General features: G+C 36.6%; 1 protein-coding gene across 1 annotated transcript in view; it reads right to left on the bottom strand.

Moving 5' to 3' along the window:
• Window positions 1-6324, bottom strand: part of DCN (decorin) — a 40425-nt gene extending 34101 nt beyond the window's left edge. Inside the window, exons 1-2 of the mRNA XM_065743156.1 lie at window positions 6151-6324; window positions 1828-2060 (exon numbers count right to left, since the gene is read on the bottom strand). Of these exons, the coding sequence (XP_065599228.1) occupies window positions 1828-2032 (205 nt within the window). The 5' untranslated portion in view covers window positions 2033-2060; window positions 6151-6324. The remainder of the gene's footprint in view (window positions 1-1827; window positions 2061-6150) is intronic.
• Between the last annotated feature and the right edge of the window lie 8807 nt (window positions 6325-15131).

Genomic DNA, 15131 nt, shown 5'->3' with positions numbered 1-15131 from the left:
ACTGGTGGATTGCAAGTTGGACATGTGCCCTCAACGCCTAGAAAGCCAACCATATCCTGGGTTGCATCAAAAGAAGAGTGGTCAGCAGGTGAACGTAGGTGATCCTGCCCCTCCACTCTGTGCTGGTGAGACTTCACCTGGAGTACTGCATCCAGATGTGGAGTCCTCAGCACAGGAGAGGTGTTGAGCTGTTGGAGTACATCCAGAGGAGGGACACAAAAATGTTGCAAGGGATGAAACACTTCCCTGTGAGGACAGGCTGAGAGAGCTGGGACTCTTCAGCCTGGGGAAGGTTCTGAGGAGACCCATAGAAGCCTTTCAGTATCTAAAGGGTGGCTATAAGAGGGAAGAGGACAGACCCTTTAGCAGAGTGTGCTGTGATAGGAAAAGGGGAAATGGTTTCAAACTAGAACAGAAAAGATTTTGGTTGGAAATACTGGAAAAGTTTTTTACAATAAGGCTCAGTGATGCACTGCAACAGGTTGACCAGAAAGGTGGCTTGTCCTTGGAGCCATTCAAGGCCAGGCTGGACCAGACTATGAGCAACCTGATCAGCTGTAGGTGTCCCTGTACACTGCAGGGGAGTTGGTCTGGACAAACTCTAAATGTCCCTTCTGACTCAAACCTTCCTATGATTCTATGAACAATAAAAGCCTAAGATCCTCCTGTATGTTAAGCAACCTCATCTCCACTCCACACTCCATGTTTGCTAGTATCTAGCATCTAAACAGTGTTAAAATACTGTTACTGTGAAACCTTTGTGAATGCATGAGTAGGTTAGTCTGTACTAGTTTGTGCAACTTGGCTTGCTTTGTTCAGTGGGTCTCTGCCAAACATATCTATTGCGTAATTATGTGGCTTACTTTAAAAAAATCACAAAAGTTTCAAGGGATGTAACTAATGTTTTCCCCTCATTTTAGTAATTGTACAACACCCACCATGAGACCCAGGTCCTATTTGGTAGAGTTGTGTCATGACTTACAGTAATTGTCAAAGACAATGCAATAACTTAGTAAAATAGAAACACCAGAAATACATTCAAACAGCTGAGAGAAGATATTTTTTAAAATTAAAATCTATAAAATCATAAGAAAAACAATTTGTCGTCCACCAAATAAACTGCCTACTTTCCTTGCGAGGAAAAAAACCCAACAACAAAAACCAACAAACATTAATTTTCTACAATAGATGCTTGCTGAATAACACTGGCACAAACTAAAAGCAGTTTTGCTGGAGTCAACTTCATTACTAGAGACTTTCACATGGTAAAGTCAGAATACAGAAAGGGAAGGCATGGCTTCATGCTCTGCTGGTCTTACTGTATAGACAAGCCCTTGTACATGTGTAAGGGGAGTTTCTGAGAAAGGTTCTCATGGCTTCAGCTTGAACATTGCCTACGAAAGATACTTAATAAGGTGCTCCAAAATGTGTTCATTGTTTTGGAGAGTGTCCAAGCTCTTTCCTTCAAAGAGCTGGTTCCAAGGTTGATTGTTCCATGATTCAGTGTTGGTTATTCCATGCTCATGTAATCCTATGGAAATAGGATGACTTCTATGTTGAGGTACTTGACAGTATGATTAAGAGTGTTGGAGTCTGGACTGTGCAATTTAAGAACTTTTAAAATGTTTCCATCCCCATCTAACCTCACTGAATTTATTTAATACACATTTGAAGAATCAACCTTGAAAAGCCATTTTCCCTGCAACAGAGATCTGTGTTTTTTTTCAGAGAGCAAATGAAATATACATGCATAAAATGTAAAAAATATTTTGTGTTCACAACTGTACAGCCTCACACTGAAACCTACAAAGACACTTCTGGGCTTACCTAGGTCAGAGCACTGCACGACACGAAGATGACACTGGCAGCGGAAGGGGCACACTGGCCCAAATCCAGATATGACAGGATCATCTGTTGGAGCCATATCAGCTGATCCTTCGTCCTCCATCATAAAGTCAAAGAGGCCCTTCTGGTGGAACGGTGTGGCCAAGCATACTGGCAGCAGTAGGATGAAGAGGGGAGCTAGCCTCATGGCTCAGTTCATCAACTCCAGGCAGAACCTAGGAACCACAGTAGAGGACTTAAAGCAAAAATAGAAATTTTCCATAGCTGCACAGTTCCTGCTGAAGGAGGTCCAGCATATCCACAAGTTGCATAACTGTTCCTTTCAATAAATGAAAACTGAACTGTGAAAATAGGACAGTTATGTGATATCAGTCTGCTAACTCCTTGTCAATAGTTTTCTTTGTTGTTGTTTTTGGTTTTTTTTCACAAGATGGTTTAAAGGCAACTCTAGATACATCTGTTTGCCTATTTAGAGTAATATTTATTAGGAGCAGGCAGCGCTGTCAACTTTGTTATGCAAAACAGTCAACACAATAAGCCACATTTTCCATGTGTATGTTTTCTGCCAACAGAACAGTCTATTTGATTTCATTAACATTTGTTCCATGGCAATGAGTTTGTTCCCTCAGGATGAACCTGAGGTTCCCAAACTCACTGTAATGCAGTATTTCATAGTTAGAGAAATCTTTTTGTAAAGTGCCAGTTTGCTGTGTGTTTTAAATTATATCCTAAAGCAGACTGAGAAAGAGTAAGATCTAGTGATGGGATGGAGAGAGAGAAAAAGCTCTTTAGATTTTAAAGTAAGCTACTCATAATTCCCAGTTAAAACAGTACAATAAAAAGGAATACAGTGTTGCATTACATTGGATATTCTTGGCTTTCTTTCCAAGTTTCTGGCTAGGAGATTTTACCTTATAACAATGCACTTTGAAAATCTTCTGCTTTGTACTGCATAGACATTTGAACTGTTGCTTTCATTATTGTCAGCACATGTTCAAATGGTACTTCAGGGCCTCATCCTGCAGATTTTCATGCACAGGAGCACCTTTACAGAAGTGTGAATTGCCATTGACAATAATAAGGAAAATAGTTCAAGTAAGTGTTCTCAGGTCTTGGGCCTAAATGCATTTCAAGACATTGTACATTGTGCTACCTATGTTGTGCATTAGGGAAAAATTCCAAAATAGCCATTTCCAGATTTTGTATCAAGGTTGTACAGATTAGCTACTTTCTGAAAATAACTTTCTTTTACTATTTAATTTATATGACAAAGCTTATGTTTTGCAACCTTTCATAGGTATATAAACAATCCACAGTTAAAAACAAAAAACTTGCCTTAGAGAAATCAAATGATAAGAAAGCAGTCTTGTTCTTTATTTAGGAGACTTTTCTTAAAATGAATAGCATAATTCTGAATACAGATATTGCTCTTTGTAGTGAGAGCAAAAATGTCCAATTGCTTCTTCAAGTCAATAAATAGATCATTGAAATTTACTTCGAAGATGCCTTGTCTTGATGTTAACTGGGTTCTATTCTATCTAGAAATTAGCTAACAGTTAAGAGTGTCATATAGCACTTCCCAGCTCCAGTTTGACTAATGGACATTAAAAAACTGAGAGGGAGGAGGGGAGAATGAGTGACTCCCTTACTCCATTGAAACATGCTAGGTAGGACTAGATGATTAACATGGACAGTTGGTGCTAGGTGACAGCTGCATACTGAGGCCTCTCTTTCCAGAAAACAACATCCATGTACTCTAGCAGAAATGGTTAGTAGAAAAAAAAAAGATAAATAATAAAAATCACAGGACTGGAATCAGATACAATCTGTAAATGTGCCTGGGTTCAATTTCCTTTACAAATTTTTACCTTCAGGTGTCAAAAATGCAGTTCTGCAGAAAATTCTGAGGCTCAGCCATGATAACATGGGAAGGTGACCTTATCAACTATGCAAGTGTTAACATCAGAATTTACATTTCTGTCATCTACCTAGCAGAAAGACAGGCATCCAAGTTCTTCAGATGTCCCAAAGACTTCCAAGTGAGCTCACATGGAGCAAAATATTGTTTCTTTTATCACTATAAGAAACATACTTGGTTTCTTAATCTGTGAAATATTTTCTGTTCTGGGAACAAACAGCCATGTTACCCACTGCATGCACTGAGGGATGTTGCAGACCCCAACATCAGCTGGAGAGTTACAGCCTTTTCACCTGTCCTGTTCACACAGCCCCTCACCATGCAATTCTCAGGTCCTGCAGCTGGCACAGGCGTGATCCTGGGTGGGGACATCCTCCTGCACCCTCCTGTCTCAGCTCCCACCAAGAGCAGGGATGTTCCACACCTAGCATGCAGCCCTGTCATGCAGTACTGATGGACAAGTAAGGGTGTCACAGCAATGAGATATTAATACAGGGTGTAAGTTCTTCCCATGGTTTAACCTAATTCAAGCTCCTGGCATAATCACAGATTGTAAAATAACAGTGCAATTGATTAATTGTTTGAAACAGGAAAGCAAACTTGCTAAATCATCACCATTCATTTTAATAAGCTGTCTTGTGAAAATGACCTATAAAACACTACTCAAGTACAGAGCATTTTTAAAGATGCCCATTTCAAAATGCCCAATAAACACCAGGAAAGCTAGACACCACTCCTGGCACTGGAAATCAGTATTTTTTTTCAAAAAGCTTCCTCAAATCTCTTTTTGCACATTAATAAATTAAAAACAACAACAAAGAAGTTAAACCTGCTTCCGTATTTTCCAGTGTCACTACTGAAGCACCATACCCCCTCCCCCCCAAGAATGCACAATCAGGATCTTCCCCTGGAGTTAACTTACTAACACTCTTTTCCCAAGGGGAAAATAAATAAATAAAGGAGGGGACTTTGGAAGCGCCTTCACACTTATTAATATTAATAACTTTCACTTATCTAATTTAATGCCTGTAGTAGACCTTTTCCTTTGGTCCTTGTTTTGTGAAAACTAGAACAAATTCAGAAAAAAGTTGCATGTAAAGGAGGACTGTATGACAACAAAAAGATATGAAGGATCTAATTCAAGCACACAGCAGAGAAAACAGCAGATACAAACTACAGATTAATCAAGAAATGAGAGTAGATACATGAATACCTGGCTTCATTCATATGTTTTCCTACTGTAGGCACGTATATTCCTGTTGTTTGCACGTTTAAATGGACAGAAATGGTTAGATATAAAATTATACAAAACTGTACTAGAAATGTTTGCATTTCAATTAAAAAAAAATAGGGAAGGAAAAAATATCTGAATTCTTAAAAGCCTGTGACACAATATTTATGTCTGGAGACAGAACTGTTTAAATTTGCTTTAATTATGTGTTTACAGTGAGTAAGACTTTTCCACAAACAGAGGAAACTATACCATAGAATTGGCCACATTTCAATTCAAAATAGCCCTGGAAATATGCTTCATAAGTTCACGTCACCACAGTACTGGTGGTCTTTTTGTCAGTTTGCCTTATCCTTATCTTTTAAATAATATTTCTTGCACTCTCGGAAACCCCTTAAAATGCCACAAAAGATGAGTTAAAAAATACATGCAGTTACCAAAAAATCTCCCACATTACATTTGACTTTTTTTTTAAGAAAGTCTACATATAGAAAAAAGAGCAGTTGGGAATCAAAAAGAGATCAAAACTCTGCTAACAAGAGTTTCAAATCCAGGAATTTTCTTTCCCAACGTTTCATTCACAGGCAGCTTCTTTAAATATAAGTTCCTCATTTGCACAATTTAACACGGCGCTTTCTAACATTACAAAGGCATACACTGATCCTGTTTAACTATCTACTACAAATCTTTTTCTCTGAAATAAAAATTATACTCGTCAGAGTATAAATTTCTTTGTAATAAATACACAGAAATCTGAATGGAAAAAATATATCTCAGAGTGCAGTTTAAGCGAGAAATACACAGACTCAGCACTTTCTTATACTCACTACATCATAGATTCTAAACACAGACTTGCAAACAGAGAACATGCTGCTGCAAAAGTTTACGGTACAGAAAAAGAAAGGACTATAGCAGTGCTTATACAAATCAAAACAAGAGACAGAACAGTCAAATAAACAGTAGAAAATGTGTACAGTCCTTACGAATGCTTTCTCATGTTCCCAAGAAACAAAAGTGCTGGATACACCATTTAACATTGCTAAACATTTAGTAGGATTTTTTCTTGCTTCTCTTAAAATCCATCTACTTCTTGCCATAGAGTTGCCTGAAGTTTTATTAGTGCAGCATAGTTCAGGAGAATTACTGAAAACCGTACCTTTTAATCCAGGGATTTGCAACAGGAGCTCCTAAAGCTGAGATGTAATTAAACTAAATATTCAACCCAGGCAAAAGGCTTTGCAGGTGTGGAAAGGAGGAGGGGGTAAGTTCAGCTCAGTGACTGTCACTTGGTGGAAAACCCTCCTGCTTCTATTCCATAGCACAGTTAAAAAATAAGGTTTCTCTCAATGAACACAATCCAGGCTGACACCCACATTAGATCATATGGTAATGATATGTCTCCTGTATTGTAGCCAGAAACTTTATCAGCTCTTTTGCTTTCTTTTCCTCCTTTTTTTTTTTTTCCATTTGCTTTATTCTTTTTCATTTGTTTAGAATCCCAGACTGCTTGTACACTATAAGACAGATGTTTTGCTGAAAATCATCTCACTTATTTTATTTTGGTTTCTAAAACATATATTTAGTAAAGTTTTCTTGGTTTTGACTTTTTTTTTTCTGACTCATTGCTGAAAAAAAAACAACGTTGGCTGTTCCTCTTGTTTATAATAGTTGTAATTCAAGGAAAGGATATAAAATTAATCTTTGAGCTAGTCAAAGTGGAGATTAACATCAGAAAAAAAGGGGTAGCTTTAGGTAAAACTATTTATACAGATATTAAGCTGCCTCTCCTTATGCTATAATCATTATCTAAGTAAACAGCATATAGAGTAATATATTATTATTATCTTGTATAAAAAAGAGCTTTACAGATTTCTTCAAATGTCAGCATGTTTTTGATATATATGAAAATCATGTTTTTATTAGCTGAATGATTCTAGCTCTTGTGGTTAAAACAGCTTTATATAAACTTTGCTTTTTTTACTGCTTTCTCACCAGGACAGCAAAGCAGAGGGGAAATTAGTTTTAACTCTGCTTTTTTTTTTTTTTTTTAAGATACACTGACTTTTTTTAAACATTAATGGAACAGTGTATTTGCCTCATTGTTCATATTTAAGATCTAATTAGTAATATCTGTTTTGATGCAAATACCAGTGGAAGCTGCAGTTCAATTTCTCTATTCTTGCACAATATGAAAATTCAGGCAAACTGAAAGTGAGTAAATAGAATAATTGCTATTTATTTAGTTATTCAAACAGATTGTGAACATGTGTAGCTTCCCTGTGCTGTTAACTGTCCCATCAAAATAATGGAAGCTTATGTTTTTGTGTTTTGACTTGTATCCTTTTATTCCTGCCCCTAGGCTAGGACCAGGTGCAACTCTGAAATTAAAGCATGTAAAATGTAAAAATATGCTTAAAAGAAGTCTGATTTTTTAGAAACACAATGGAATTTTTATTCTTTAGCTATTTTTTTTTAGTTTGATTTTAATAAAAGCCAAGAAAACAGCTCGCAATTGTTCTTCTTTGGTAAATGAAAACACGGTGGAAATATTTACTGCTTGTTTTGCTCAGTGTAGCAAAAGGATGTAATCAGATTTAACCTTATGTTACAGCTACTTTATATATATTTACTCTTAAAGTAAGGATCCTTTATTCCTTCCTGGACTTTGAAGCTACCTCTGTCTTTTTTTCCTTATCTCTCCAATGGATTCAGGACTGTTAATGGTTTTTAGTTGTGGCATTATTCTACAGATGATGAGGAGTGTTCCAAGCTTTTATGCTTACAACAAAGCCTAATCTTTGTCCAGAAGTGTCACCACGAGGCTTGTTGAAGTCTTGGCTGCATCTTAGTAATGTCAGTTATTTGAACCTTGGTCACCAGCTGCATCTGCTTGTTTAAAAAACATTTTGAAGCAAGGTTTTGATGAGGAACAGGTCAGAGTAAACTTGTTGTCAGTTTGCTTCACCAAACCCATTCATATCCTTTCCCACTAAAACTTAAATACTTTTGATCTGTTATCAGTTTGGGGGTTGAAAGGTGTTATAAGTAAATAGCTAAGTCATCTCTTTGTTTGGAAGCACAGGAGAAGATAGATGGCCACCTCTCCTTCTTTTTTGTATTTGGCATTAATCAGAGTTGAAATAACTAAAAAGAGCAAGATGGAAACAGTTGGAATCTCCCAAGAGGATTTTAGGGCTCTCCATCTGAATCAACTGGATGGCTTTCTTCTTCTTTCTATAGTAAAATCCATTGCAAGAAGCTCAGAGGGGTAAAGTTGCCACATCCCTTAAGAACTGCGAAAATCCCCAATTCTGCCTGTTTGTATCAAGAAGGGAAAATGTGTGTTAAATTAAGTGTCCAACCCCTCCTGAAATGCAGAGTACCTAGTGAACTGAAGAACAGAGGGGATGCAGACTTACAAGATTGGTGTGGTACAATATTAAGTGTCCATGTACAACAGTTTGGGGGCAATTTGTGTGCTTATAAGGGGATGTAGGATCCTTTCAGACAGAAATATTCCTTTTCTTCTTCTCTTTGCCTCCTGCTATGTCAGTCAAGAAAGACAACTTTGCAACAGACAAACAAAAACTCATCAGTATTAAGTTACTATGTTATTTTAAGGAACATAGCCACACAAAGCCTTGCATTGATAAACTGTACTTCTTGGTCTGATCTACTCTGACAACTACTTCATCAGTATAAAAGAAAGAATGATTAGAGCAATTGGTTTCTAATTGTTTTCTAAGATCTTATTAGTTCAACTCAACTAACCTATACAGATAAGTACTGCTCCAAATTCCAGTTCCCAGAAAGTTACAGGCAACTGCATATTAATGTTATTTATGTAACAGTATTTTTATTAAATTTTGATGGATAGCATCTGCTTCATTTGCTCATAGCTTATTTTGTGGAACTTTCAAAGGAGACAAGAGAGCAAGCCAGTCTTTCTGTCTGCTGCTGATGGTTGTGCCCAGGTTGAGTGGAATTCTCTGCAGGAAGGGGACATGCAGCTACCCTGAGCTCCAGGGGAAGAGCTTCTGGAGCATGGGGCTGGGCTGGGTGACAGGTATGTCCTGCAGACATCAAGTGATGTCAGACAGGTTGCAGGGCTCCTCAGAAGAGCACAGAGCTGACATAATCTCCTCTCATAGGAGTAGAAAGGAAAATTCTTTTTAGGAAGAGGAGAAAGGAGTTTGTCATTTATCACAATCCAGATAGTTGCAGGAATGAAACCAAAGCAGGAGGACAGGATCTGTCCTGCAGGGTTTTGGTGGCCCAGCGATTCGGGCTCTTCCTCATTCTAATTTTTGTCTCCTAAAAAAGGAATTTTTCTTGGGCTGTCTTCTAAAAGACATCGGCTTTGAGGACCAGCATGTGGTTAGTGTTGTTGTGGTTCTGTGGTAAGGAAGAGGAGCAGGCAAATCCACTTCAAAGACCTCATGAAACAGCTAGTCAAGTGTCCATACGCAGTAGGAGGGAATGAAACAGCCTTGTTTGGCTGCTTCTTGGAGGCCCTCTCCACCTGCTCTCTGTCTTATGCCTGGCCTTTACTAGCTCCATATATGTTATCTGATGTGCCCTTTAATATTCTACTGATTGTCTCTCCTTCCTATGAAACACATAATAATTTCTTCCAGACACCTGTAGTAACTCTTCTTTACTACAACAAAGGAATTCTACTAAAAACACATATTGACTCAAGCATACCAAACATTGATCCAGACACAGACTGACAAGGTAGCTGAAGAGACCGACATGTCATTTCTGGGTATTCTGAATACCAATTTTCCTTTTGTCTTCTGTCATCTCATAAGTTACAGTCATGAAGTTCTTGACATTTCTACAGACCAAAAGGATCACAGTATTTCAGTAGATTTTGGACAAATGCTCTCAGTAGTATTATTTTTCTATACCTGTGAAAGTACCTCTTATACAACTGCTTGAACAAAGAGCAAACAACCTCCAATAGTGAAAGTCCTCACTGGGGGTTAATCTCTACTGTCAGTTTTTCTTTCTCCTCCTTTTCCACTCAGCAGGAGCATGTACTGTGTATGCCATGTCTCAGTGTCCTCTCCCTGCTCTCTTATGAAGGGAATCTGTGGGATATGCAGGTCATTTAATGAAACAGATTCAAATTGTCCTCAACTGAACTATTCAACATGTGATCATGTCTTTCACCTTGATCTTTCTTTGATGGAAAGGTAAATTTGTTCCTATACTTGACACTGTCTTTCCTGTCCTCTGGCCTTTCTATTCTCTCTTGAATCAAACTGTTTTGTTCAAATACTTCCAGAAGATGAAGGAGCTAACTGTATGTCAACACAACCTTACTACTCAAGGATAATTTCAAATGTTCTGAATTTAACTTCCATCACTGAAGATTAAGCCTGTCCTAACTATTCCTCCCACTTCTGTGCTGTAGATGTACATTTTGTGATCACTTTTAAAAAAGTGAACGGGTAAAATCAGATTTACTTGAGTCCTCCTAGTTGCTATCCATTCTAGAAGCAAATAATCAGGGTAAAGTAAAAGTGATCATGGGATCAAAGACCCCAGAATCTCACTTTGATTATTTAATGATAAAGAAAGCATATGCAATAGCATTTGTTATAGTACACACTAATACATGTTTCTAATAGTACTAGTAGTAATAGTTCTAATAGTATCCTATTTTCTGTTTTCAGTGCTAGATAACATCACGTTTTCTTCCTGTCTGAATTCTGGTGAGTTTTAGCTGTCCCACGCCCTCCAGAAAATCCCTAACATGAAGGAAAGAGTGTGCAACTGCATCCCCCTCACTGAAGGCCCCGGGAAGATAAAACTCACTATGCAGAGGCCTTCCCACAAAAGGATGTCACTTTAGTGTGAGGGACACAATTGAGGAAGCGATGTCTGTAGAGGAGACGTGACTAGTTTAGGCAAGAGGAGGTGAAATTTCAAGTGAGCAGCTGTTTCCTCAGATTTTGGCTTTTTTTCATATTTTGCAGTATTTTGAGTTGGAGTACAACCATTTTCAAGGTTCTGATGGAAAATCCAAACCTTAATTTTCATTTTGATGGTCCTTAGATCATGCCCTGGACAACTTTCATCATCTCAGTAGGATTACACAATGCCCTAGAAAGGGATGACAGTAATTCATGCAGTTGGAACTATGCGCTTTGCATGTCCTTTGTTAGTCAGGGGTTATGAACCAGCATTCATAATGAGACACATCCTGTGGAGCTCTGAACAGCTTATTCCCCGATTATGAAGAACATGTGAATGGTCAGGCTTTTTTTTTTTTTTTCCGTATTAGTCATCACAGAAATCAAACTGTTTCAGAGGCAGCTAGTGACCGTATTATTTAGGAAAGTCCTGAAATAATGAGTGCAATGATGAAAAGAGGACATTCATAGTAGCATTTGTGTCTGTGTCTCTGTATTAAAATGCTCATTTATTTTTATGTTGGCAGTCTTCTGAGAAACAAGTACTTTCTAATTTCAGCTAAACTTATGAAACAGTGACTTTGAAGATACAAGGAACAACATAATGGAACTTCATGGTTTGGTTTGGATTATATGAGTTAACTCACAACAGAGAAGTACTGATGGGAATCTTTAGGTGGATAGTGATGAGTTACAAAGATGCCAACTCCATTTAAACAGTGTGCCCCATGGAGTTCTAATGAAAAAGATGCGCCCCTCTTGAACCTTTCAAGTAAGTGACAGCACCTGTGACAATTTGAAAACATAATAAAGGAAAACAATGATGTAAGAGCAGAGTCCAAGTAGCACAGATTGTAAGTACAAACAGTACAGATGCTATCTAGCATCCAGAACGAAGAAGTGATCATGAGAATACTATTCATTTCACTCACATTCTACCTATTTTTTAGACGGAGAAACCAAAATTCAAGTATCTTCAAGAAGAACAAAATGGAAGTTGATGAAAAAGGAAATTTTTGATTCTAGCATTGTCTCATAATTAAAAAATTCAAACTTATCTTGATCTACAATAATATACAAGGAAACATATCTCTCAAAGATATAAATCAAGGTTTGCAAAAGTAGCAGTTTTCCACAATATGTCCAGTAGATCTGATATTTAAAGAGACTCTCAAAGAACAGTTTTTGAAAATCAAGTATTTATAAGAAAATAGTACTCAGATTAAAGTAGGCAACTAAGTTGACTAATCACCTTTAAGACATCAGTATACTTAGTAAGTTAAATATATCAACTAAATTTAAGGATGGGGTTGCTTTGCCTTATACATAAAAAATGAGAAAGGATGTTTCGCAATGAGTGCATAAGCTTTTTATGACCAAATGGAAAGCTTACGTTTGAGGAAGAAGTCACACTTTTGCAACCAAAAATCTACTCAGTGTCTGCACTTCATTTGTAAAACCAAAACCACTGTAAGTCAGATTTTAAGATTTTGACAGCTTGAGACAGTCATTTGTCATGTTGTAGATCTTCCACTGTGTTCCCATACCCTGTTTATACTCCAAATTGTTTGAATCAGCTCTGCAAGAGGAAGTAACTTTATTTCACTATCAGTTAAAAAATTCATCTCTCTGAGAAGGAGTTCTCACTGCACTGCATGTTACCATTTCATAGCAGTTACAGCCATTTGTCTGTCAAAATAATAAATATGTGGTAAAAGAGAAATTGGAATGGAGGCACAAAAATAAGCAACTACTTTTTTAATTATAGGATAGGAAACCTAGCTTTAGGAATACATTCAGGAAATTCTCAGTTTGAGTTAAGTTTATTTTAATATATTTCTACTGCTATCATTGATCTTGAAGTGCCGAACTTGAAGGTAACTGAAATCGCTGGGACTACCTATAACCTTTATAATAAATGTTTCCAGGACTTGCAGGAGAGGGCACTGCTGGACTGATAGGCTTGATGACCTGGTCAGTCCAACTAATAATATAATGATAACAAAAAAATATTGCTCTAGTAATAGATTTCCATTTCATCCTTTGCAACCACTTAACCTCATTTCTCAAGTATTTAGCAACTCTTCTTCACATATTAATTTTCCAGATATTTTATGCGACTTTTGTACAGTTATGGAGCTCTAACCATCTACTGGAATTCCTTTTTCTGCAAGTCTCCCCTTGACTCAACAATTTTCTGTTCATTGAGGCAGGTTGGTGATATTTTCTAAAGCCAGCAATTTCTTTGTATAGTTGATTTTCCCAACAGTGAACTGATGATTTATCATATGTTTCAGTCTTAAGGATAATATAATTGATTAGAAGCTCAAGGAGGGAAGGTCTAGATTAGATGCCAGGGGGAAATCCTTCACAGAGGAATAGGTGAGGTGCTGGAACAGGTTGCCCAGAGAGTTTGTAGATAGGATTGGAATTTGATGATCCTTGGGTTCCCCTCCAACCCAAGTCATTCTATTATTCTATGATGCATTAGAAAAGTATAAAATATATGGAATGATACTGACAAATACACTGGAGACAGCAAAATGTTTTCTGTAGTTTCTAAAAATATTTTTTAAACCTCAGAAGAAGTTTCATTCTGTCTGAGATTATTGTTTCTAGTGTGACTTCTCTTATGAGATTATGTCTCAGAATATTTTATTTATAAAAAATGAAACCATAATATGACCTTCTGTTTATAGTAAAAGGCCAGGGGATATAAAAGATGAAAATTGACATTCTTGTATTTCAGGTCTGAAGCTTTTAAAAATAATGTCAGATATCTTTCATCAAGTAATAACAGAGTCAAATTGCTGCTTTGGACAATATTTTTGATAGTTTTAGTTTCCAGTCTAAGAATTGTCAAGCCTGTTCTGAAAAACTTGTGAATTTCCTCTTTATACATATACATATTTATATTATATTTCCTCTTTATACATATATATGTATATGTTTTTTTTCACTGAAGTAAATATTTCAGTGTGTATTTTCCTCTTTCCAGTAATCTGGGATCTGGCTTTTTGTATCATAAAAGGAGCTGCTTTTTGATACTAAGGATAGATAAACCATTTGCTGGGTGCCAAGTGGAACTATATGCAATATTTTGGTAACATGATTCCTTGATTATGAACTGTTGAGTTAGGACAGCTTATAATTGTCTTAATTAAATATGATCATTCTAGACATCAAGAACTTTGCCATCCTTTTCTTTTTTTTCCCCAATTACATTTTTTTTTTATTAAGGCTGTGAACAGAAGTGACTGATGTGACATATGCAACACCTTTACCAATCTCTGACCTACACTGTGCCTTTTACCAAGAATCCTCTCAGGATTATCTTAAGTATAAAAGCTTTATTCCGGTTTAGAACTACTGCTTACCAAAGTCTCAGTTCCCATGTTAGCTTTACTGAAGTCCAAGAGATAGTCCAGGACTAATCAATTCATGGTTCTATAGAGCAAGGATTGTTCCAGTCTCTGCTTTAGGAAAATATTATACACAATAGAAGCCAAGGATATAGGCACAAGGATATTCTCTATAACCATGATCAAGGACTTTATAATCACATATTTTCTTTTTTAGGAGACTATGAAGGAAACTGTTTTAACAGAATATCCTTTATTTGTCTTTATAATTGCTAAACACTTTGAAGAGAAAAAGAACAAAAACCTCAAGATAGGATGTAATAGAAAATTGTACATAGGTTTTTATGGAAAACTCCAAAAGCTCTTAAGAGGAAAGAAAACAGTTACTGTAAAATATTTTTGAAACAGTCAACACAATCACATGGAAAATTAATGCAAAATTATATTCCAGCAATAGAGCTCTGTTCTACATCCTGATCCATGTAAAAATTCTGTTGAAAGAATCTCATTCATTATTTGGTTCTCGTGGGTTTTGAGTAATTTCTATAAAAGCATATTTATTTTATTCCTTTAATATTCAACAATACTTTTCAATAAGATTGACTATAAACTGGAGTCCCATATCTCTTCTATTTAAATGTACATAGCTACATATTACAATAAATCTGACAGTGTTTACAGGGGTGTAGCAAAATGAAGTAATTTCCTTCAGTATTCATTAATTTATTAAAAGCACTACATACAACCTAAGGTAAGCTAAAAATTAATTTGACATGACTGTCATGAGCTAAAGGACTGTAAAAACTGTAGACACAAGTGTATCTAAAACTCTTTTGGCACTGGCATGCTTT

The sequence above is a fragment of the Cyrtonyx montezumae genome, unplaced genomic scaffold (assembly GCF_038088225.1).
Source record: "Cyrtonyx montezumae isolate F1298 unplaced genomic scaffold, pur_monq_1.0 scaffold_3, whole genome shotgun sequence".
Taxonomy (NCBI): Eukaryota; Metazoa; Chordata; class Aves; order Galliformes; family Odontophoridae; genus Cyrtonyx; species Cyrtonyx montezumae.
Note: the sequence above shows the minus strand (reverse complement) of the source record. Positions and strands in the feature narration are given on the sequence as shown.